The 23195-nt window shown below is 41.3% G+C and overlaps 1 protein-coding gene across 1 annotated transcript; it reads right to left on the reverse strand.

The window, feature by feature from the left end:
- Positions 1-9606: 9606 nt before the first annotated feature.
- On the reverse strand, positions 9607-22649 carry ZFP28 (ZFP28 zinc finger protein). The gene is made up of 7 exons (XM_044911290.1): positions 22556-22649; positions 22279-22374; positions 20538-20698; positions 19798-19912; positions 19164-19259; positions 11942-12157; positions 9607-11824 (listed from the first exon to the last, which is right to left on the reverse strand). Exons 1-7 carry the CDS (start codon positions 22587-22589, stop codon positions 10455-10457), a joined length of 2088 nt encoding a protein of 695 aa, XP_044767225.1. The 5' UTR covers positions 22590-22649; the 3' UTR covers positions 9607-10454.
- Positions 22650-23195: the final 546 nt, after the last annotated feature.

The raw sequence follows: 23195 nt of genomic DNA on the forward strand, positions 1-23195 counted from the left end.
ACCATCTGCCTTCAGCTTGGGTCATGATCCCGAGGGTCCTGGGATTGAGTCCCGTATCAGGCTTCCTGCTCAGCGGGGAGTCTGCTTCTAATCTCTCCCTCTGCTGCTGGTCTCTCTCTCTCTCTCTCTGTCAAATAAATAAAATCTTTTTTAAAAAAATCTCAAAACCAAAGATGGCATAAAGGGGAAACAAAATATTGATTATGTAAGCTGACTTGTCAATCTGGCACCCTTGCTAATTCTCTTACAGGTTGTTTTTTACAGGTAGATCCTCATATCTACCAATAATGACAGTTATATCTACTCTCTTCCTATCAGTACATCTCTTACCTCCTTCTTTCCTTAGAGGATGGCTGGACCTCCAGTACCATGTTAATCAGTAGCAGCAATACTGGATGTACCTCCTATTCTTAATATCGAAGTGAGAGCATTAGGTACTATTGTGCTTCATGTAATTGTACCGTTATGCATAATGTTTATTTGTGGTCTGTTTGACACTTTTCTACATTAAGGTAATCATATAATTTTTCTCTTATTGTGGTAAAAGACTGATTGATAGATTTCCTGATGTTGAGCCATCCTTGCATTTTGTGGAAAAAAAACCACTATTTGATCATGATATGTTAATGTTAATTGATAATGGTATGTTAAAATTATGTAAAATTTTAACAGTCATGTTCATATGTGGAACAGACCTTTTCATTATCATATGTTGTTCCTGTTTTGGAAATAAGATTATATGAACTTTATAAAATTAGCTGGGCAGCTTTTACTCTTTTTTCCTTTTCTGGAAATAGCTTATAAGATAGGAATGAACCATTTATTGATAGTTTGGTAGAGTTTGCTTTCAAAGCCATCTCAACGGGATTTTTCTAGGATAAGAGGTCTTTGACAACCTTTAGCCTTGATTTATTATTCTCTATATTGGCACGCCTGAGTGGCTCAGTCAGTTAAGCGTCTGACTTGATTTCGGCTCAGGTCATGGTCTCAGGGTCCTGGGATCGAGCCCCGTGTTGGACTCTTCGCTCATCAGGGAGTCTGCTTGAGATTGTCTTCCTCTCCCTCTGCCCCACTTGCTCTCTCTAAAATAAATAAATCTTAAAAAAGTAATATTCCCTATATTTCCTCATGCAATTATATATTTCTCAGTTTATCCCCTTCATTTAGATTTCAAATTTAATAACTATATAGTTGGTGTTCAATTCTCTATCATGTCTAAAGTCACTGCCCTTAGTCTATTCTGCATTTTTCTCTTATCTTTTTGTTCTTGTTATTGTTGTTGTTCAGTTGGTTTAAAAAAACCTCCTTTCAGGGTGCCTGGGTGGCTCAGTCGTTAAGCGTCTGCCTTTAGCTCAGGTCATGGCCCCAGGGTCCTGGGATCGAGCCCCGCATCGGGCTCCCTGCTCCGCGGGAAGCCTGCTTCTCCCTCTCCCACTCCCCCTGCTTGTGTTCCCTCTCTCGCTGTGTCTCTCTGTCAAATAAATAAATAAAATCTTTTAAATAAATAAATAAACCTCCTTTCTTTCTTCAGAGGCTTGGATGCATTCTGCATCTTTTCAAAGATAGAGCTTCTGGTTCTGTTAATCTTCTGTCTTCTGCACCTTATTGTTTTTCTCTCTTCTTGTCTCACTGCATTGCTCTTTAATACATTTTGGTAGGTAATTCACTTGGCTGAACTTAATCTCCAAACTCTGCCTCTCTGGAGATAGGTAGTCGCTGAAGCCGTAATTTATTAAGTTCTTTCAGCCTTAGCTGGATGCCTGGAGTTTGTCCAATGCTTGCATAAATAAAAGATTAGTCAGAAATTTTGAACTTTTAAGTGCTGGTGAAGGCTTTAAAAAAAAGTGAGGAAAAGCCTTATTAGAAACTGGAAGAAAGAGGGTTCTTGTTATGTAGTGACAGGGTTTATCAACCCTACTATTTGCAATTAATGTGGAGAGTAGAACTGGGTGATCTGAGGAGACTTTCACCAACGTGTTGAAAATGTTACCTGCTTTTTTTTTTTTTCTTGCTGCTTATAGAAACATGCAAAGGAGAGAGATAAATTGAGGGAAAGACTATTAGCAAGAAGCCAGGACTTGATGGTTTTGAATATCTGTAGCCTCCATAGATGGCAGATGATGCTAAAATCAAGAAATGGCATCCAAGCAAAGAAAAAATCCAGGGTACTGCTCAGGAACTGGTCTAGAGAGAAAAAAGTATGACTGTAAAATCTATTGGAACCTCGGAAAGATCAAAACTGGTATCTCAGAGTGCTATTTAATGACACATGGCTGTGGTTTTTATGCAATGGGGTGAACCCCAATGGGATTCACACAAAGTCCACAGAGTTTTCAAGAGAATTAGCTCAGCAGATATACTGCCAACTTGGAGTGAAAGGGGCAGAAAATACAAAATAGAGACCACTGGATTCCCAAAATTCAAATGCCAGTACTCAAGATTAGAAAACTACTGAGCTGCAAACACACGGCAGAACTGAGAGTTCAGAATGTGAATTATTCCCAGGCCTTGAGACCTAATCAAGGAATTTCCAAACATTTTTCTGGCCAGATTTCTGAATTGCTATGCACCAGTGATTTCGCTGTGTTACCTGGGGGGGGGGGGTAGGAGATAATGTCTTACTTCCAGAGGTCTGTAGATCAAGAGGGACTGTCCTTAAGAATCTGCACCTTACTAGCCTCATCAGCACCCAAACCTAATTCAGAGGACAAGATTCTTAACTTTGAGCTGGTACTATAAGATGAGACTTTGTGGGTGGGGGGGGTTTGGAAGGGGGGTGAGTGTTTTTCAAGTAAAAGGACATGAATCACCAAGGAGTCTGCCAGAACAGGCTGTGGGAGGGAGCCATAAAGATGGCTCCCAATGATCTTGCCTCCTGTTATTCATACTCTTTTGTAATCCTTTCCCCTTGGAAATGAGCTGGACCTCATGACCACTTCTAATTAACCAAATACAAAAAGAAGGGATGTCACTAGTAATAATCGGTTACAAAAGGACTTTGGCTTCCGTCTTAGGTACCCTCTCTTGCCTGCTCACTTTCAAGGAAGGCAGATGCCATGCTGTGAGCTGCCCATGTGGAAAGAACTGATGTGCCCAGAAAAAAGCCAGCAACGACCCCCAGCCCAGCCAACATTTTAAATAAGTGCGTTCGGAAGATGATTCTCCTCCAGTAAAGCCTTCAGATGACTGCAGCATTGGGCAACAACTTGCCTGCAGCCTTGTGGGAACTGAGGCACCCAGGTAAGCCATGCCTGATGCCTTTCCCAAAGAAATTGTAAGATAATAAATATGTTTGTTTTTTTGTTTTTTTTTTTTTAAATTTTTTTTTTAAGATTTTATTTATTTATTTGAGACAGAGAGAATGAGATAGAGAGAGCATGAGAGGGAGGAGGGTCAGATGGAGAAGCAGACTCCCTACCGAGCAGGGAGCCCGATGTGGGACTCGATCCCGGGACTCCAGGATCATAACCTGAGCCGAAGGCAGTCGCTTAACCGACTGAGCCACCCAGGCGCCCCTAAATATGTTTGTTTTAAGCCACTATGCTTTAGGGTCCTTTGTTACATAATAGCTAACGATCTTACCACCACAACTCTTACTCTATGATACAGCGAGTTAAAGTAGGGATCCTATCAGTAATCAAAGATACCATATGGATGGATTAGAATGACAGTAGCTGCTATGATCAAAACCCAAGTGTCATCACCTTAACACATACAAGTTTATTTCTCACTCACATAATAATCCGTTGCTGGTGCTCCTGGGTGGCTGATGGCTTTCCTCCAAATAGTGGTTTAGGGGCCCAGAGTTCTTCCTTCTTGCAGTTTTGCCATTCCATGTTATCAAGATTCTTCTTGGGGCGCCTGGGTGGCTCAGTCGTTAAGCGTCTGCCTTCGGCTCAGGTCATGATCCCAGGGTCCTGGGTTCGAGCCCCGCATCGGGCTCCCCGCTCGGCGGGAAGCCTGCTTCTCCCTCTCCCACTCCCCCTGCTTGTGTTCCCTCTCTCGCTGTGTCTCTCTCTGTCAAATAAATAAATAAAATCTTTAAAAAAAAAAAAAAAAAAAAAAGATTCTTCTTCCAGCTGGACAGTACGTCATCTTATTAACAAAGCCCCAACTGACATACTGCTATTCAAACCACACTGAAGAAAATTAGTCTAATAGCCATAACCAGAAGCAACAGTGGCTGAGTAGTGTAGGATGTGCCTAGATACTCACATTCCAGAATCAATTCCAGACAATAGGAAAAGAGGCACAAACTTTGGTGGTCATCTAGTCATAACACAGATATTAACAAATACCCATGACCTTGGAAAATAATCATATTATGGGTTTTTGGTAACTGGACCTGCTATAAGCTAAACTAGATAATAATTCCCCTATAAGCCATCACTTGCATAAATGCAAGTCTTTTAGGAATTCCAGTGGAAATGTTCATAGTGATTTTAATTACAATCATTCAAGAGTGCTCAGTCCCTTTTCTACTGACACAAATCAATGTGTGACTTGGCAGCCATGCCATGAAATGCCCTTAATTAAAACAAAACCCTAATGCAGTTTCGACCCTGGGGACCAGTTATTAAATACAGTGGAAATAGGGCTCTAGGTGGCTCAGTCGTTAAGCATCTGCCTTCGGCTCAGGTCATGATCCCAGGGTCCTGGGACGGAGCCCCGCATCGGGCTCTCTGCTCGGCGGGAAGCCTGCTTCTCCCTCTCCCACTCCCCCTGCTTGTGTTCCCTCTCTTGCTGTCTCTCTGTCAAATAAATAAATAAATAAATCTTTAAAAATAAATAAATACAGTGGAAATATCAGGTATCAGAACATCCTAGGAGTTCTGTGGTTTCTCATAACCATTTCACTTTCTTCCTGTGGTTAACCATTCCCTGTAACTCACTATGACACATGCCATAGTTCAGTAACACTTTTTTTTTTTAATCTGTTTGAGAGCGAGCATGCAGGGGGGAGGGGCAGGGGAAGAGGGATAAGCGGGCTGAGCGTGGAGCCTGATGCAGGCCTCAATCTCAAGACCCTGAGATCAGGACCTGAGCCAAAATGGAGTCAGATGCTTAACCAACCGTGCCACGCAGGCACCCCCTTAATAACCCTTTCAAATGCAATCTCTCATGAGAAGTCCCAGTACCTGAAGGAGGAGACTTGAGGAAAATTTAAAGATGCTAGTGCTTCATGTCAAAAGAACATGCAAAGGCTACTGGACCCTGACAGGTGACCTTGCAAAAGACGAGTCAGGGGTATGGACATAAATGATCCAAGCAAGCATTATAAACTCTTGAATTCTTTTACATCCCTACGTATTATGCAAGTAATTTTTTTTAAACATTTTATTTATTTATTTGACAGAGACACAGCGAGAGAGGGAACACAAGCAGGGTTCCCGCTGAGCAGGGAGCCCGATGTGGGGCTCGATCTCAGGATCCTGGGGATCATGACCTGAACCCAAGGCAGACGTTTAACGACTGAGCCACCCAGGCACCCCTATGCAAGTAATTTCTAACTCTCAGAATAATTTCTAAAAATATTGCTTAGATTTTTGATGGTATAATTAGTAAAGGATATTAAATATTTCAGGGTGAGATTAATCTCCTCCCTATCTTTATTTCAAACTATAGGTCAATTTTTGCTTAAGGCCAGAATTTCAAGCCATAATGGTGGGACTAAAAGAGCAGACTCCATTTTAAGAGTTTCTTCTCTGGGGCGCCTGGGTGGCTCAGTTGGTTAAGCAACTGCCTTCGGCTCAGGTCATGATCCTGGAGTCCCGGGATCGAGTCCCGCATCGGGCTCCCTGCTCGGCAGGGAGTCTGCTTCTCCCTCTGACCCTCCCCCCTCTCATGTGCTCTCTCTCATTCTCTCTCAAATAAATAAATAAAATCTTTAAAAAAAAGAGTTTCTTCTCTGGAAGGTATGACAAGAATTAGTAGGGAGGTTTCTTACAGTTTGAGAGAGTAAAGTTTTCTAAGATGATTGAATCCTTCATGATAACCCCATTTCAATAATGTAGATTCAGGTCTTCCTCAGACTTAAATTTCATTTAAAAGAAGTGGCAAGGTTGAGAATTCAGTAAAAATCACAGCTCAGCAACTAACTGGATCTACTGTTGCATTTGGCTTTCGGCATCTGCAGCCCCAGTTAGAGTAAGATGATTCTCAACACAATCATAAAAAGACCTTCATTTCAATTTTGGCTTAAGGCCAGAATTTCAAGTGGCCTTTTACTTATCTAATTTCATTATAAACAAGCATCACACGTTTTTGGAACTAGGATTCCTCGTCACCTTTAGTTGTTGGTAAGAGCTGTCTAGTCCGTAATGTGCTATGGGTTTATAATCCTATTGTATCACGAATAACCTTTTTCGGGGTGCCTGGGTGGCTCAGTCGGTCGAGCATCTGCCTTCAGCTCAGGTCATGATCCCAGGGTCCTGGGATCAAGCCCCACATCAGGCTCCCTGCTCAATGGGGAGTCTGCTGCTCCCTCTGCCTTCCCCCTGCTTATGCCCCCCCAAATAAATAAATATTTTAAAAGAATAGCCTTGGGGCACCTGGGTGGCTCAGTCTTCAAGCATCTGCCTTCAGCTCAGGGCATGGTCCTAGGGTCCTGGGATCCAGCCCCGCATCAGGCTCACTGCTCAGCAGGAAGCCTGCTTCTTCCTCTCCCACTCCCCCTGCTTGTGTTCCCTCTCTTGCTGTGTCTCAGTCAAATAAATAAATAAAATCTTAAAAAAAAAAAAAAGCCTTTTCTAGGGATATATGCATGCCTATATTTATAGCAGCATTATTTACAATAGCCAAATTATGGAAGTAGCCTAAGTGTCCATCGGTAGATGAATGGATAAAGATATGGTATACATATACAATGGAATATTCAGCCACAAAAAGAATGAAATATTGCCATTTGCAATGACACAGAGCTAGAGAATATTATGCTAGGTGAAATAAGTCAGAGAAAGACAAACACTATATGATTTCACTTATGTGTGGAATTTAAGAATCAAGACAAACGAGCAAAGGGGAAGGACAGAGAAGCCAAGAAATACTCTTCATTACTGAGAACAAACTGATGGTTACCAGAGTGAAGGAGGGTGGGGCCTGGGAGAAACAGGTGATGGGGATGAAGGAGTGCACTTGTCCTGATGAGCACTGGGTGATATATGGAAGAAATTTACAGATTTTCTCTATTATACACCTGAAACTAGTATTACACATATGTTAACTATACTGGAATTAAAATAAGATTCAAAAGAAGAACAGCCTTTCCTAATACAAATAGAATTAAAAGTTTCTATCTTTTGATCTATCTCATTCAATAATCAATCCTGAATACTCCACCTCTCTATCCTTTGCTAATCATTCTCTAGTATCAGTTGCCATGTGGACTAGCTTTCTTTGGTTGAGAACAAAAGCAGACTTAAAATCAGAAATTAAACATTGGAAGAATATCAAGTACCTCACCGATCTAAAGAACTGAATGAGGATGTGAGAAAGCAGGAAAGGTTTTAGTGGATCAGAGTGGTAGGTAGGGATGCAGAAATCTTCACGCTGCTGCCAAAGGATGACTCAACTCCAACTACAGTACTTCAGCCCAGGAGTGATATTTCACGTTCTTAACAGTTACAAAAGGGCCCCAACCAATCACAATGAATACTAAAAGAAAACATCCGTTATGCCATACATAAGGCTGAATATTGGCCCTGCTCCTGTCCCTATGTCTCCAATCAAAATACAAAGAATAAAAATCTAACAGGCTTAATTGGATCCATGTGTGACTGTGGAACACTACAGACAAAGAAAGTGAACGTGCCAACAAAGAGCTAGAAAAAGTGTGTGTTAAAGACAAAAACAGATTTCAACATATATACTGAAAAAATATGTGTATATACACACATGCACATATATACACGCACACAATATTAATTTTGACACTATGACTGTAAGATTTCACACATTAGGTTTTGCAAGTCACATATCTCATTTAATATATTGTGGATGGACAACTCTCCATAGAGGCATACATAGAATTTAACCTCTTTCTACTAACCAGACAATACAGTATTGAATAATCAGTTTAATGAACCTGCTTGGCAGGACACTGAAATCCTATTTATCATAATTACAACAATTTTACAATAAACATTATTTACATCTATTTATTCCAATGGGACAAAATTCCTAGATCTAGGATTATTGTTTCAAAAGGAACGCATATTTATAAGGCTGATAAGTCATACTATGTTGCCATCCAAAAAGGAGACAAATTTACACAGCTAATGATCAAGTATCTGTTTTCCCACACTGATGTCAGTACTGGGTATTATCCAAATTTTAGATTTTAATCCATCTGAAAGCCAAGAAGGTTTGTTTTAATTTGTAATTTTCTGATTAGCGAGGCTAAGAAATTTACAGATTTTCTCTATTCATTTGAATTCTTCCACCAACATGCCTGTTGGTATGCGCTGCCAATTTCCCCCCCACTACTTTGTATGTGTAATGGCACTTTGTTCCCAAATGACATATTTTTTCATATAAGTTGTATTATTTTGTCAATTGTCTTTTACATCTTTTTGGTGACTTCCACCATGCTGAAGTTTTAAATCTTTGTCCAGGCCAACTTACTGCCTTCCTCACGTCTTCTAGGACCCCGTGTCCTACTTAGTAAAGCCGTCCTCCTTTCTCTGTTTGCTTCTTACATATCATTTCATAATTAGAAATGTTAAATACAATTGCATGATATTTTTCTGTAAGGTATGTGTGCTTTTTTTTTTAAGAGGGTGGATAACCAACTGTCAAAACATTTTCCCCAATAACGAAAAACCAGTCTTATTATATACCAAAATCTGAAATGCGAAGAAACCTATTTCAAAAACGTCCCACTGGGGCGCCTGGGTGGCTCAGTCGGTTGAGCGACTGCCTTCGGCTCAGGTCATGATCCCAGGGTCCTGGGATCGAGTCCCACATCGGGCTCCCTGCTCTGTGGGGAGCCTGCTTCTCCCTCTCCCACTCCCCCTGCTTGTGTTCCCTCTCTCGCTGTGTCTCTCTCTGTCAAATAAATAAATAAAATCTTTAAAAAAAAAAATAAAAAAAATAAAAAAAAATAAAAAAAAAAAAAAAAACGTCCCACTATGCTTGCCAAATTATCTTTCCTCGGGTAGTTTCAACTAAACTGTCGAGGTAAACATACCCTACTGGGACTCTGTTGTGAATGACAGTTTACAAACACGTTCACAGTATTGAGTGTTTCATCTAGAAAAATGTATTTCTCCTCTACGGACATATTTTCATATTTCAATAGTTGAATAATTCCCTTTCACCTCTATTCCTAAGTTGCCTTATAGTTTGTCTTGTTTTGGAAGTGAGAGTTGTATTACACACTTAGAAATAATTAGAACCTTTAGTATATTCTTCTCTGTGCCAAAGCAGGGTTGGCAAACTTCTTCTGTAAAAGGACAGAGTAAGTGCTTGAGGCTTTGTGGGCCATATTGGCTCTGCTGCGGCTACTCAACTCTGCCGCTGTGGAGTGAAAGCGGCCACAGGAAAATGTGAACAAATGAGTGTGGCTCTATGCCAATAAAACTTCATTTACAGATGCCGAAATTTAAATTTAATGTAACCTTCATGTTGTCACAAAATATTCTTTTTGCTTGTTCAACCATTTACAAAAAATTTTAATTTAGATCATGGAAAACCAGTGAGACTTTGGTCACTGGGTTAGTCTGCTGACACCTACTTTAGAATGGTTTACCTCAAAGTTGACAGTTCCTTAAAAGTTGAAGCGAGTTCATTCATAAGCCCAGGTGATTTTAAATAGATCAAATCTTTCCAAATTTTCTAATTCTTGAGTAACATGTCAGTAGTTTTAACTTCGTACATACAAATCTTGTATTTTTTTTGATTATTGCATTTCTTTTGTTCTAAGAGGCCTACTGACCCATGTTCTCTACACACTTCCTAAGACTGTTGTCAGATGTATAGTAAAGCTGAATTCTCTCACCAATAAAGTCACATCACCTTACATTTATGCAGATGAGATGGAAAGCCACAGTTCTAACTCAACATATGGAAACAAGTTTTAAACCACCATTGGCAAAAACCTCGCTGACTACCTTGAAACTCTTGTTCCTGATCTAAACTGGTTTCTCCTGGCCTCCTCCTATGCATCATTTTTATTCAGAGCTGACTGTGGTAACTCTTCAATGTCCTAAAATAATGTTTTACTCAACACTTGGTCTGGACCAGGCACTGTGCTAAGCACATGTTACGTATTAAACAATTTAAAGGATCTCAACACAGGTTTTTACCTAAGAAGTGAATGAATTGTATTTACACTTAAAAAAAATCAATCTGACTGCAATGTGAAGAACAAACTCATAAAGGACAACAAAACCAACCAACCAGAGGGACCAGTTTTAAACTAACGGAGCAGTCCAGCTGAAATAACAATGTTGAGACTATGGCGATGGGAGTGAGGACGGACCCCAGAGAAATCTGGGAAGCAGATCCACAGGATTCGATGTGGACGGTAAAGAGGGGCGTGCTGATGACTCTCCATTATGAATTCTCTGATGAGCAAGGTGTGCGGTCTGCCTGAAGACTTTTCTGCTTTTCTTATAGTTATAGGATCTCTCTCCAGTGTGGACTCTTTTATGTTGATTAAGATGTCCGATTTGGATGAAGGTTTTCCTACATTCTTTGCATTCATATGGTTTCTTTCCAGAATGAATTCTCTGATGGACACTAAGGGACTGACGATGGCTAAAGGCTTTGCCACATGCGCTACACTCATAAGGTTTCTCTCCAGTATGACTTCTGCGATGACAAATAAGCGAGGACTTTGTCTTGAATGCCTTCCCACATTCAATACATTCATAAGGTCTTTGGCCAGTGTGAAGCCTCTGATGTTGAGTACAGGATGAGTTATCACCAAAGGCCTTCCCACATTCAATACATTTATAGGGTTTCTCTCCAGTGTGAACCCTCTGGTGTTGAATAAGGTGTGTGGTTTGGCTAAAGGCTTTACCACATTCCTTACACTCATATGGTTTCTCTCCTGTATGAGTTTTCTGATGCTGGGCAAGGTGAGCCTTCTGGGTGAATGCTTTACTACAAACCTTACATTCATAGGGCTTCTCTCCAGTATGAATTCTCTGATGAGTAGCCAGCTGTGAACTGATGCTGAAGGATTTACCACATTCCCCACACTCGAAGGGTTTCTCTCCAGTATGGATCCTCAAATGACTAGCAAGGTGTATATTCTGCCTAAAAGCTTTCCCACATTCTTTACATTTAAAAGGCTTTTCTCCAGAATGCACTCTTTGATGTTGAGTGAGTGATGCATGATGGCTGAAGGCTTTTCTGCAAACATCACATTCATATGGTTTTTCTCCAGTATGAATCCTTTGATGTACAGTAAGGGATGAGCCATATCTAAAGGCTTTGTCACATACATCACATTTGTAGGGTTTCTCTCCAGTATGAATTCTCCTATGTTGATTAAGTCCTATGTGATCACTGAAGGCTTTCCCACAATCAATGCAATCAAAGGGTTTCTCCCCAGTATGATAATACCTCCAGTGACGAATAAGGGATGTGTTCTGTATGAAGGCTTTCCCACATTCGATACATTCATAAGGCTTCTTGCCAGTGTGACATCTTTGATGTCTAGCAAAGGATGAGCCGTCACTGAAGGCCTTTCCACATTCATTACATTTATAGGGTTTCTCCCCAGTATGAATTCTCTGATGAACAGTAAGGGATGAGCTCTGGGTAAAAGTTTTCTTACATTCATTACATTTGAAAAGTTTTTTTCCTGCATAAATTCCTGGATGTTTTATTACCACTGAATTTTTGGGAAAGTTTTTCTTAACTGAATCACGATTATGAACTCTCTCTTCTGAAATGTCCAAATGAAACCATCTTCCAGATTTATTAAAAGTACGTTCTCTTTCCTTAGAGAGGGTTTTGTTATGAGTGATTGCCTCTTGCCTGAATTGTGTCTCCTGACCTACCAGCTTCCTTTCAAACATACCCTCGGAACCCCAATTTTCTCTGAAAGCGGAACACTCCAAATTTGTGTTTGAAGTTCTATCTGTTACTTCAGCGAATGAATCTTGCTTTGGAAATAATTCCTGGGTCTCATTTATAGATTGTTGGCCTGAAAGATATCAAGAAAACAAATATTTCCTTTATTGTGTGCTAGAAAAAGGAATTTGCTAAAAGGAAAATTGTGAATGAATTCACTAATTGGTGAAATAAACCCTAATTAAACCACATAAACTATGTGGCTCCAAAACATGTAAACATGCAGTTTACAATGTATGTAAGTAAGCCCCAGCGTGAATTTATACAGGAGCCTACAAGAGGTGAGCAGAAAAGAATTAAATATATGTGGAATCAGTTACATATTAGGAGAAGGGAATTGGGAAAGTGTTCTGCAATCACACAGCCTAAGAATGCTGACAATCATTGCCTTTAATTTTTCTCCTGTCCTGTCTTGCTTCAATGCCAGCAGTCATAACATCATGAAAGCACCAAAAAGACAAAGTATTCGTTAACATTTATCAGGATTATCTGAAAGCTGGTCATTCCCCTACAACCAGAAAATAAGGTTTCTGCTAACCACATCTTATTTAATTTTTTTTTTTAAAGATTTTATTTATTTATTTGAGAGAGAGAATGAGATAGAGAGAGCATGAGAGGGGGGAGGGTCAGAGGGAGAAGCAGACTCCCTGCCGAGCAGGGAGCCCGATGTGGGACTCGATCCCGGGACTCCAGGATCATGACCTGAGCCAAAGGCAGTCGCCCAACCGAGCCACCCAGGCGCCCAACATCTTATTTAATTTCAACAAAACCTACATGACCAACCAATAGCTGAAGCTCAGTAGACACATACAATCATTTTTACATATACCTGCGTGCTTTCATAGGCCTGACACTTTTCTGGCCATTTATTAATTCCCCCCTTCTCTGGCCATATATTAATGAATAGGACCTTGCAGTTTAATTTCTTAGTTCAAAACAACTTTTTATAAAAATGGTGAGCGCTGCCATTATATTTAATCACATCATATACAGTACTGAACAAGCATATGTCTTATCTCAGACTCTAATGCTTACAGGGAGGACTGTATATGCCTGAAGTCCTTTTGCTAAATAAATCACTTAGCATGCACCAAAAATTTGTGCACATAAACTTATATCTCAATAAATACATACAGATAAAAGTGGTATTGGGGAGATGATGCAGAAAATCAAATGTTTGGAAAAAGATGATCTTTAAAAAGGGAAAATAGTCTTTTTTAATGAAATCTAAACACTCGGGATGCCTGGGTGGCTCAGTCGGTTAAGCGGCTGCCTTCGGCTCAGGTCATGATCCTAGGGTCCTGGGATCGAGCCCCACATTGGGCTCCCTGCTCAGCGGAGAGCCTGCTTCTCCCTCTCCCTCTGCCTGTCGCTCTGCCTACCTGTGTTCTCTATCTCTGTTAAATAAACAAATAAAAATCTTTAAAAAAAAAAAAAGAAATCTAAACACTTAAAGTTTTCCTTCTTAGATCAGTAATAAGACAAGGATGCCTGCTTTTGCAACTTCTACTCAACACTGTACTAGACGTTCTAGCCAAAGCAATTAGAAATAGAAATAAGGGGCGCCTGGGTGGCTCAGTTGGTTAAGCGACTGCCTTTGGCTCAGGTCATGATCCTGGAGTCCCTGGATCGAGTCCCGCATTGGGCTCCCTGCTCGGCAGGGAGTCTGCTTCTCCCTCTGACCTTCCCCCCTCTCATGTGCTTGCTCTCTCTCATTCTCTCTCTCTCAAATAAATAAATAAAATCTTAAAAAAAAAAAAAGAAATAGAAATAAAAGTCATCCTACTTAGAAAGGAAGAAGTAAAACTGTCATTTGAGGATGACATGATCTCACATATAGAAAACCCTAAAGAATCCACAAGTATTAGAGCTAATAAATCAATTCATCAAAATTACAAGACACAAGATCCCAACACATAAAAATCAGTTGTAGTTCTATACACTAGGAATGAACAATCTGAAAAGGAAATCATGAAAACAATTCCATGAAGGATAGCTTTAAAAGAATAAATTATTTACAAATAAATTTACCCAAGGAGGTACAAGATTATATGCTGAAAACTGCAAAACATTGCTGAATGAAATTAAGAAGATATTAAAAAATGGAAAAACATGCTGTGTTCGTTCAAAGATAGGAAGAGAGCAAGAAAGAATTAAATAAGCAACAGAAACAAGACCACATCTGTGATGCGGTACAAATGGAAATGATACCTCTATTAATAAAAAGAAAAACTATGAGTGAAACAAAAGGTCAACAAAGTAAATGCTTCTATAAAGATACCACCTAACTTAAACTACTGTATGGTGAGAAGAAACAGCAAACTTACAGGCTACACAAAAGTGGGAACAAAATGTATCACATTTTTGAGATAGGATTTATATTGAAACAACAGAAAGGAAAGGAAATATGACCCAAAAGAAATGTGGGTGATGAGTATGAAGACACCATTAACAGAATGGTGTCTTCAATATGAACTCTAAATGGATTTAAACTGCATATTTCTCAACATTACAAGTACTCCAAGAAATACAAATTAAATAAAGCATCCATTTTCATCCAAGAGCTGGGCAAAAATTAAAAAAATATAAAATACTATTGGTGAAGATGTCTAGAAACAGGCATTCTCAGATATTGTTCACCAGTGGTATAGCACTATATCCATGAAACTTTTTTTTAAAAAATGTATACTTTGATCACGCAAAGAGAGAAGTACAAACTGGACCACAATTTACTGGAAAAGACCTAAATGTTCAAATGTCCTTAACAGTAAATCAGTAAAGTAAATTTATATTCATTTATCATAATACTAGACAGCCATTAAAACAATGAAGTAGAGGGGCGCCTGGGTGGCTCAGTTGTTAAGCGTCTGCCTTCAGCTCAGGTCATGATCCCAGGGTCCTGGGATTGCGCCCTGCATTGGGCTCCCTGCTCAGCGGGGTGCTTGCTTCTCCCTCCTCCCTCTGCCTGTTGCTCCCCCTGCTTGGGCTCGCTCTCTCTCTTTCTTTCTGTGTCAAACAAATAAATAAAATCTTTTTAAAAATATCCAACAGTAGCATGGATATAAGATACACATCTAAAATATTACAGGGGACACCTCCCTCTGCCCCTCCTCTCCATTTGTTTTCTCTCTCTCTCAAATAAATAAAATCTTAAAAAGAATACACAGGGATATCATTATTTAGCAAAAAAAAATAATAATTTCTGAGATGGCTAATATAAAAATGCTTGATATAATCATGAACTGGTATCTTTATCCTTGTTATTCTGAAAGTTTCTTTATGTAATTTGAGTCAGTATTACAAATTACATACATATTTTATCTTTTTGGTGATGCTTTCTCCCTTGAAATTATTTTTTTCTGATATAAATACAAGATTCACATGTGTTCATGTGTTATTTTTTAATGATTATAAAAGGTGTGCTTTTCAAGACCTGTTTCAAATATTTCTGTAATGTTTTATTTTTTTAAAGATTTTATTTATTTATTTGACAGAGAGAGACACAGTGAGAAAGGGAACACAAGCAGGAGGAGTGGGAGAGGGAGAAGCAGGCTTCCCGCGAAGCAGGGAGCCCGATGTGGGGCTCGATCCCAGGACCCTGGGATCATGACCTGAGCCAAAGGCAGATGCTTAATGACTGAGCCACCCGGGCACCGTTGACATCCCTATATATTTAGAGATGTGTTTAATAAAATTCTATAGGTACATTAATAGTTTAAAACACATATATTATAGGGGCACCTGGGTGGCTCAGTCGTTGAGCGTCTGCCTTCGGCTCAGGTCATGATCCCAGGTGTGTGGGACTTGTATCTGGGTGTCCTTCTATGTCTGTGTCTGTCTTGTGGGTGCACGAGTCTTCAGTTGATATAAATATATCAGTACCCCCAACTCTTATGTCTATGTCTTGGTGGGCATCTGTGTGGGCATCTGCAGAGGACTTTGTGTCCTGTATGTGTGTCTCTGGGTGTGCACGTCTGCCAATACATTTTTGGTAGATCTGGGTATGATGGTGATGTAGGGTCTGCTCCCAAACTGTGTATGTTCGTGGTGTGCCTGAGTGTGCTCTGCCTGCATCTGCCTCTGGGTGCCCCTCACCAACTGCCCAAACTGGACCCAGGTCGCTGGTTCTGCCACAGTCCAGTCACCTCTGACTAAGGGGATCTCTGCAAGCTTCACCAGCAGCGGGGCACTCTAGAACAATGTCCCCTCTGGCATATCTGTGCCCTCAGCTTGTCCCAACTCAGAACTCCTCTCCTCTGGGAGGCCTCTCTGACCAGCCTCTCAGCGGGGCCGGTCACCAAGGCCCTGACCTCAGATCTCCGCAGCCTGCACTTCCACTTTCTCCAATGCACAGGATCCTCACGTGCTCAGAGCTTTGTGTGTGATGTTCCCTCTTCCTAGAACTCTCTGTGTGGGACTAATTTCCATCTGTATTACAGGTGGAAATTTTCCACAGGAAGGGTCGTAATGGAAAGGGAAAGAGGAGCTCAGAGGGATCCTGAGGGCCAGATCATGGCGTTAGTAGCTGGTCTGGCACTCAGCTCTAAACTCTGGGATTCTCCTGTCCAACATAAACAAGTTCACAGAACACCAACCTCAGTCAAGGCCACTCAGTGACCATGATAGACTGAGACAAAGACGGAACCATCCCATCATCATGTCAGAGCACAGACAAAACCAAGAACTCTGTGCAAACAATGGAAATGACCAGGTATCAGCCCTCTCCTGGGTGACCTAAGTGATAGCTAAGTCATCTCCCAGCTGCTGCTGGAGTGACACTCCCATCCCCTGCCTTGTAGAATAAACATGTGAGAACTTTGTGATGATGAATAATAACAATAACAGCTTGTATGTATTTAGCACTAGGCCCTGTGTTAAGTATTTATCATCTCATTTCCCATGACGTAGGTTGTACTATTTTCCCATTTTAGCCATTAAACTTGGGAGGAAGGGGGGCAGTGATGACTTTCCTTTTTTAAGATTTTATTTATTTGACAGAGAGAGAGAAAGAGCACAAGCAGGTGGAGCAGCAGAGGGAGAGGGAGAAGCAGGCTCTCCACCAAGCAGAGAGCTCTCCACCAAGCACTGAGGGAGCCACCCAGGTGCCCTGGTCATGATTCAAGAGAGTTCCAGTTCTCAAGCTTAAGCTAGGGCCCCGCCCCCGGGGCTCACATGTCCGAAGGTGTAGGCTGGGTCAGAGAACTTTGATTTTCAGTAAGTTCACAGGTGATGATGGTACTGCCTGTCAGGGGCTTAAATCTGGGAATCAACGAATTAGAGGAACATTTAAGGATACTACAGAAAGGCCCCATCAGCGAGGCATATTCACTATTCAATTTAAATCTCAGTCCCCGCGGCGCCCGGGTGGCTCAGTCGTTGGGCGCGTCAGCCTTTGGCTGGGGTCGCGATCCCGGGGTCTTGGTATCGAGCCCCACCCACATCGGGCTCCCTGCTCAGCGGGAAGCCTGCTTCTCCCTCTCCCACTCTCCCTGCTTGTGTTCACTCTCTCGCTGTGTCTCTCTCTGTCAAGTAAATAAAATCTTTAAAAATAAATAAATAAATAAATAAAAACTAAAAATAAAACAATGAAGTAGAACCACATATCTCACCTTTCTAAGGACAAAAATGGAAGGAGAATTCATAAAAGAAGTAATATACGAGACTACATAAAAATGTTAAAACTTTTACATACCACAATTTTAAAAAGGTCTAATTAAACAGAAACTCTTATTACCATATGTGAAAAAGTGTGAAACCAAACATCAAAGAATTAGTATGTTGATATGAAAAAAATCACTGGAACTATTAAGAAAGCTTTTAAGACATGAATAGAGACATGAATATAAATGAGGTACATGTAACAAAAGAATAAAGAGAATAAACAAATGTAGAAACAGTATTCAATCTCTTCCACAATAAAAAAAAATAACTTTTGGGTATAATCTTTCAACAAATAATAAGCAAATATTTTCATCAAAATACCCAGTGCTGGGAGGATGCCATTAATCCCATGCGTCAAGTTATCTAATCATTGCCAGAGTTGCTGAAAGCAAACAAAACTTTCAGTGCCTAACAGATGTCTGTATCCAGGGATGCAGCAATCCCAAAAAGGTATAGTTTTCACTTACATAAAGATACCTGTTGCAAGTATATTTTTAATACCAAAAATGTGAAGTAACCTAACTGAGCAATAGGATATATGACACAGAATGCATGTGAAAAACATCTTCATGTGTGACGGAATACACACTATAATTCCAACTACGTGAAAAATACATGTTTTTCACAACTTGAAGAAGTCTATGCTTGCTCCATTAACATACTGTGATTATAGATCATGGTTTTACATTCTGCTTCCAAACAGGTGATAGGATTACATATTCTATAAACCATTATTTTCTAAAGAAATTTCTTCTTTCCCTTATGTATCAAAACATGAAGAGAAACCCCCCCAAAAAAGAAGAGACCCTCCACTTATATCTTCTTGCAATCCAACTTCTGCCCACCCTGTCTGACTCAAACAAGGAAGCTGGGAAATCAATCCTCTCCTTTACCTCTGCAATGCCCTACTGGAAATTTTGCAAACTCTACTTCATCCGGCTCATCCATAAACATGTTTCATCCTTTCCACTGGAGTGACCATTTACAATTACAACGTATGTGTAAATTCTCTTTCTCCAAGTACCTGCCAATGCCAAGCACAATGGCTCTCTCAAATAACCTTCAATTCGTGGTTCTTACAGGAATAGATGCATAATGAAATGAGTGGGCCATGTGATCATGAAAAAACAGCTCAAAAGTACATCAGGGTCAGGACAGGGCATGTAGAGAACTGAACAGACATAAGCGGCCAAGAGCAGGAAGAACATTACAGGGAATGAGCAATCACTCAAGAGAAGGTAGCAAAGGAGGAGGAAAGAGAGTAACTTTGAAACCCCAGACCTCCATTTTCTCTCTAGACCCGGAGGGCTTGGTAAAGTCCTGTGCATCTTCTCCCGTACCTGAGTGAGGACTCGGCTTCTGGAGAAAGCTCTGCTCTCACCTGCAGCAGCGCTTCCCCCCAGGCTTGTCGCACTCACCTGAGAACAGGCCCCTTGTCAGCTCTCTTTCCACCATCCAGGGCTCCTTCCCTTGCTCCAGCAGAGAGACCAAATCTGGCTTAGAAACACAGGGTCCTGCATATGGGCAGATATGGGGTTCTGTCACACACCTGACATTCTTAAATCGAGAACCAGTTCCTTGGTTTTGATAGAAAAATGTTTTATTACAGGAAGAAGCAGAAAGAAAAGTGAGCAGTATCTGAAAGACATAGAAGACGATGCTTCAAGCATAATGAAGATACCAACTTTCAACTCTACAAATGTCAAATTCTCATCTTAGGAATCACGACAGAAATTTAGCCCAACACTTCAGAAGACCCCTCCCTGACCTCCACAATTCAAAACTGACGAATGGGGGCCCCTGGGTGGCTCAGTAGGCTAAGCGTCTGACTTCGGCTCAGGTCATGATCTCAGGGTCCTGGGATCAAGTCCCGCATCGGGCTCCCGCTCGGTGGGGAGTCTGCTTCTCCCTCTACGTCTGCCCCTTCCCCCGCTCATGCTCTCTCGTTCTCTTTCTCTCTCAAATAAACAATCTTAAAACAAAACAAAACCTGAGGAATGAAACTGGCGGTTCCTGAAGACAGGTTCAGATTTAGGAGAGGGACATCCTTACCTACTGACCCCAGGTCACCATGGCTCTCCCATATCACATTCTTACAGAAACTCTTCTGAGCTGGGTCCAGCTGCTGGGAGAAGTCTACAGCCATATTCGTGATGGTCACCAAGCCCTGAAATGGTACAAACACACTCTTTGATCAAACATGCCCACAAACCTGCAAAGGCTCTGGGGAGGTGTGTGAAAGAGACAACCTGTGCAAGAATTCTCACTTAAGTTCTGAGTGATCCAGGTCACATAATGACTGGGCCTAGTCATATTGTCTACGTTTGGGGGGAAAAAAAAAGAGAAAAATCGGAGAATCTGCTTCTATCATGGAGAATCTGTAATTTTGCAGGAGAAAACAAACTTACACACAGTAGGAATTTCCTAACGCTGACTGAAGGTTTCCCCACCTTCAACATGCATGACTCGACAAGTCTGCAGGGTTTCCCTCTCATATGTAATCTTTCATGAGAGGGGCGGGTTGAAATCCTGCTCAAAGTCTTCTCACATCATCATATGTTGAATGTTTCTGATTAAGAGACTTGTTTGTGATTCATTACAACTGAATTGTTCCCCTCTTCTAGTGTGCATCAAGAATGCATGCTCTTCCTTCCGGCGAGATACTCCATCTACAGGAGGCACCGTACTCAAACAGAAACTTCTCCCAAACTCCCTATGGTCATGGTCTCTCCTCTCAAGAAGAGTTTCTTTTGGAAGGATACCGTGACTTGACTAGAATTTAGCTCACTTACCGGCTGCCTCTCAAACAGAGCACCATAATCCCAGTTTTCCCCTAATATGGAGCATTCCAGACTGTAGTTTGTGAGTCTCTCCATTATCACTGCCTGGGGTAACTTTTCTTTAGAGATGTCCCTCTTTGCAGGTAACTCAGTCTCCGGCACAGTCTTCAAATCTGAAAGATATTAAAAAAGTTTTCTCCATTATGTATTAATATGAAGAGAACTTCCAAAATGTAACCAGAGGAATTAAAATCCCCCAAAAAACCATATCATATCAAAAGCTTTTTTATATGACTAGCCAACCCTACATTCCCGTTATTTGTGTAGCTTTCATCCTAAAGGATACAGTATGAGCTTTCTCACTTAAATCTAAGATGACATGTAGCTAATATAAACAAAGAGGGGGAAGAGGCTAAAGAAGAAAATTGCTATATGTTCCTTATTTCAACATTATTAAGTAAAACTCACTTTGACTCTTTCTCCATTCTTCCAGCTAAAACTTCTTTTCTCTCTCTCTTTTTTTTAAACAATGCTTCTTTTATTACAATGCTAACTAACGAAAGTTCAAATCCCGGCCTTAAAAGTGCAAGTCTTCAGAATCAACTACAATTTTGGCAAGAAATGAAGGACTGACAGAAGGAAAAAGCTATTTCATTTTATAAAACTCATTCAGAGCACGTGATTTAATATGTTAAATGGAAAAGTTTCACAGTTCTCCTGTACCCTATGACAACCCATGAGAGCTGTCGGAAGTTCTGTGAGCGGCCTGTCCTGTTCTGTCAATATAAAGTCTTCCCTTGAAGTATGATTTCAACAGAGGTTTTATGAGATTCTCAATTCTTTAGAAATTGCTGACATTTCCTCTTGCAGTAACCTCCAAGAGAAGTCTATAATTCTGATCCCTTGTCTTGATTGATTTGTTTTTCCAGAAATAATGTTGTAGCTGAAATCACTGTATTCCCAAATGATAGAAATATCATCACAATATCTGTAAGATCTGTCTGTCAAATCCGAATCCGCATTCTCTTCTTCTGAGAGCCAGTCACCCCACTGTCCGGTCCTGTCTGCACTGCGAGGCCCACCTGCACCCAAATCAATGACAGCCCCACCCAGACCCAGCTCCTGGCCTGCTGGTCTCTTTCTTGTAATTCTCACATGTCTGCTAAAGGCTCTACTCTCATTCTTGTTTCTCTGGCTTGAAACTGGGAGTGATTTTTCTTCTTCCTCTTTGGTCCCTATTTATACTCACCATACATAGGATAACAGTTTCTACTTAAGTTATGTGCAGATATGTCCTATTTCCCCGGTGACACGGTTAATTCTTCAATAGCTTACACTCATCCACCAACCTGTATCTGATGGCCTTACTCAAATCTGACAATAAAAGTCGGTGAAAGAAGTCTATACATGAAACAGTCACTTGATCAAAGAGAAATAAGATAATAAAAACATCATCAGCATCGGCCAAGGATTTTTTAAAGAAGAGACAGGATTATGTAAGCTTGAATGACAAAGGGTCTGAGAAGGAGCTAGGAAAAAACAGGATCCAGAGAGGAAAGAAGTAATGTTCAGAGGGAGGAAAGCAAAGGTGGAGAGATTAGGTAGGATGAACACCTGGGGAGCCCATGCCAAGAGGCCTCAATTTCCCTCCAGGCCTGGAGGCTTGGGAAGAGCCTGCTTATGATCCTACACGGCTGAGGTCCTGAGCTGTGACCCGCAGGGCCTTCCCCCCAGCAAGGCCTCCCATGCTCACCTGGGCACCGGCCTCTTGTCAACTTTCTCTTCACCATCCAGGGCTCTTTCCTCTGTTCCAATGAGGAGATCATATCAGGCTTAGAAACGCAAAGTCCTAAATACACAAGAAGAAACAGGAGGTGGTCACACTGTGGGTCTGTGCAAACTTGACATGCAGGCCCCGTGGCTTGATGGTAAGAGTGGCAGTGCAGGGCCTGGTGCTGAAGGAGTAAAGGGCTGTGAGCGACGGCAGCAGGCAGAGGAGAGGTGGGAGAATTGGGGGGGGGCACCCTTACCCAGCGAAACCAGGTTCCTGTAGTTCTCCAACATCACACTCCTGTACAGATTCCTCTGAGCAGAGTTCAGCCACTCCCACTCCTCTTGGGAGAAATCTACGGCCACATCCCCAAATGTCACCAAGCTCTGAAAGGACAAAACCACATTCTTGCTCAGTCAGTGCTCATGGCCCCCTAGACTGGGGGGTTGTTACGGACTGAACTGTGTCCCCCAAATTCATACATTGAAGTCTAACACCCAGTACCTCAGGATGTGATTAATTTTGGTGACGGGACCTTAAAAGAGGTGATTAAAAGTTAAATGAAGTCCCGTGGTCAGGCTCTAATCCAATCTGACTGGTGTCAGAGACATGAAGGATCCAAGTGCACAGAGGGAAGAACGTGTGGGGACACAGTGACTGGGTGGTCATCTGCAAGCCAGAGAGAAGCCTCCGGGGAAGCCAACCCTGCCAGCACCGTGATCTCCGACTTCCAGCCTCCAGAGCAGACTGGGAAAAGAACCGTCTGTTCTTGAAGCCCCAAGTCTGCAGTATGTTGATACGGCAGCCCAAGCAGACTCATATAGGGGTCTAAGGATTACCTTCTCCTCATTTTGGGTGAGAGACTATGCATACAAGGAATAATATCCAGAGAAAAGAGA

Source organism: Neomonachus schauinslandi, chromosome 16 (genome assembly GCF_002201575.2).
Source record: "Neomonachus schauinslandi chromosome 16, ASM220157v2, whole genome shotgun sequence".
NCBI lineage: Eukaryota > Metazoa > Chordata > Mammalia > Carnivora > Phocidae > Neomonachus > Neomonachus schauinslandi.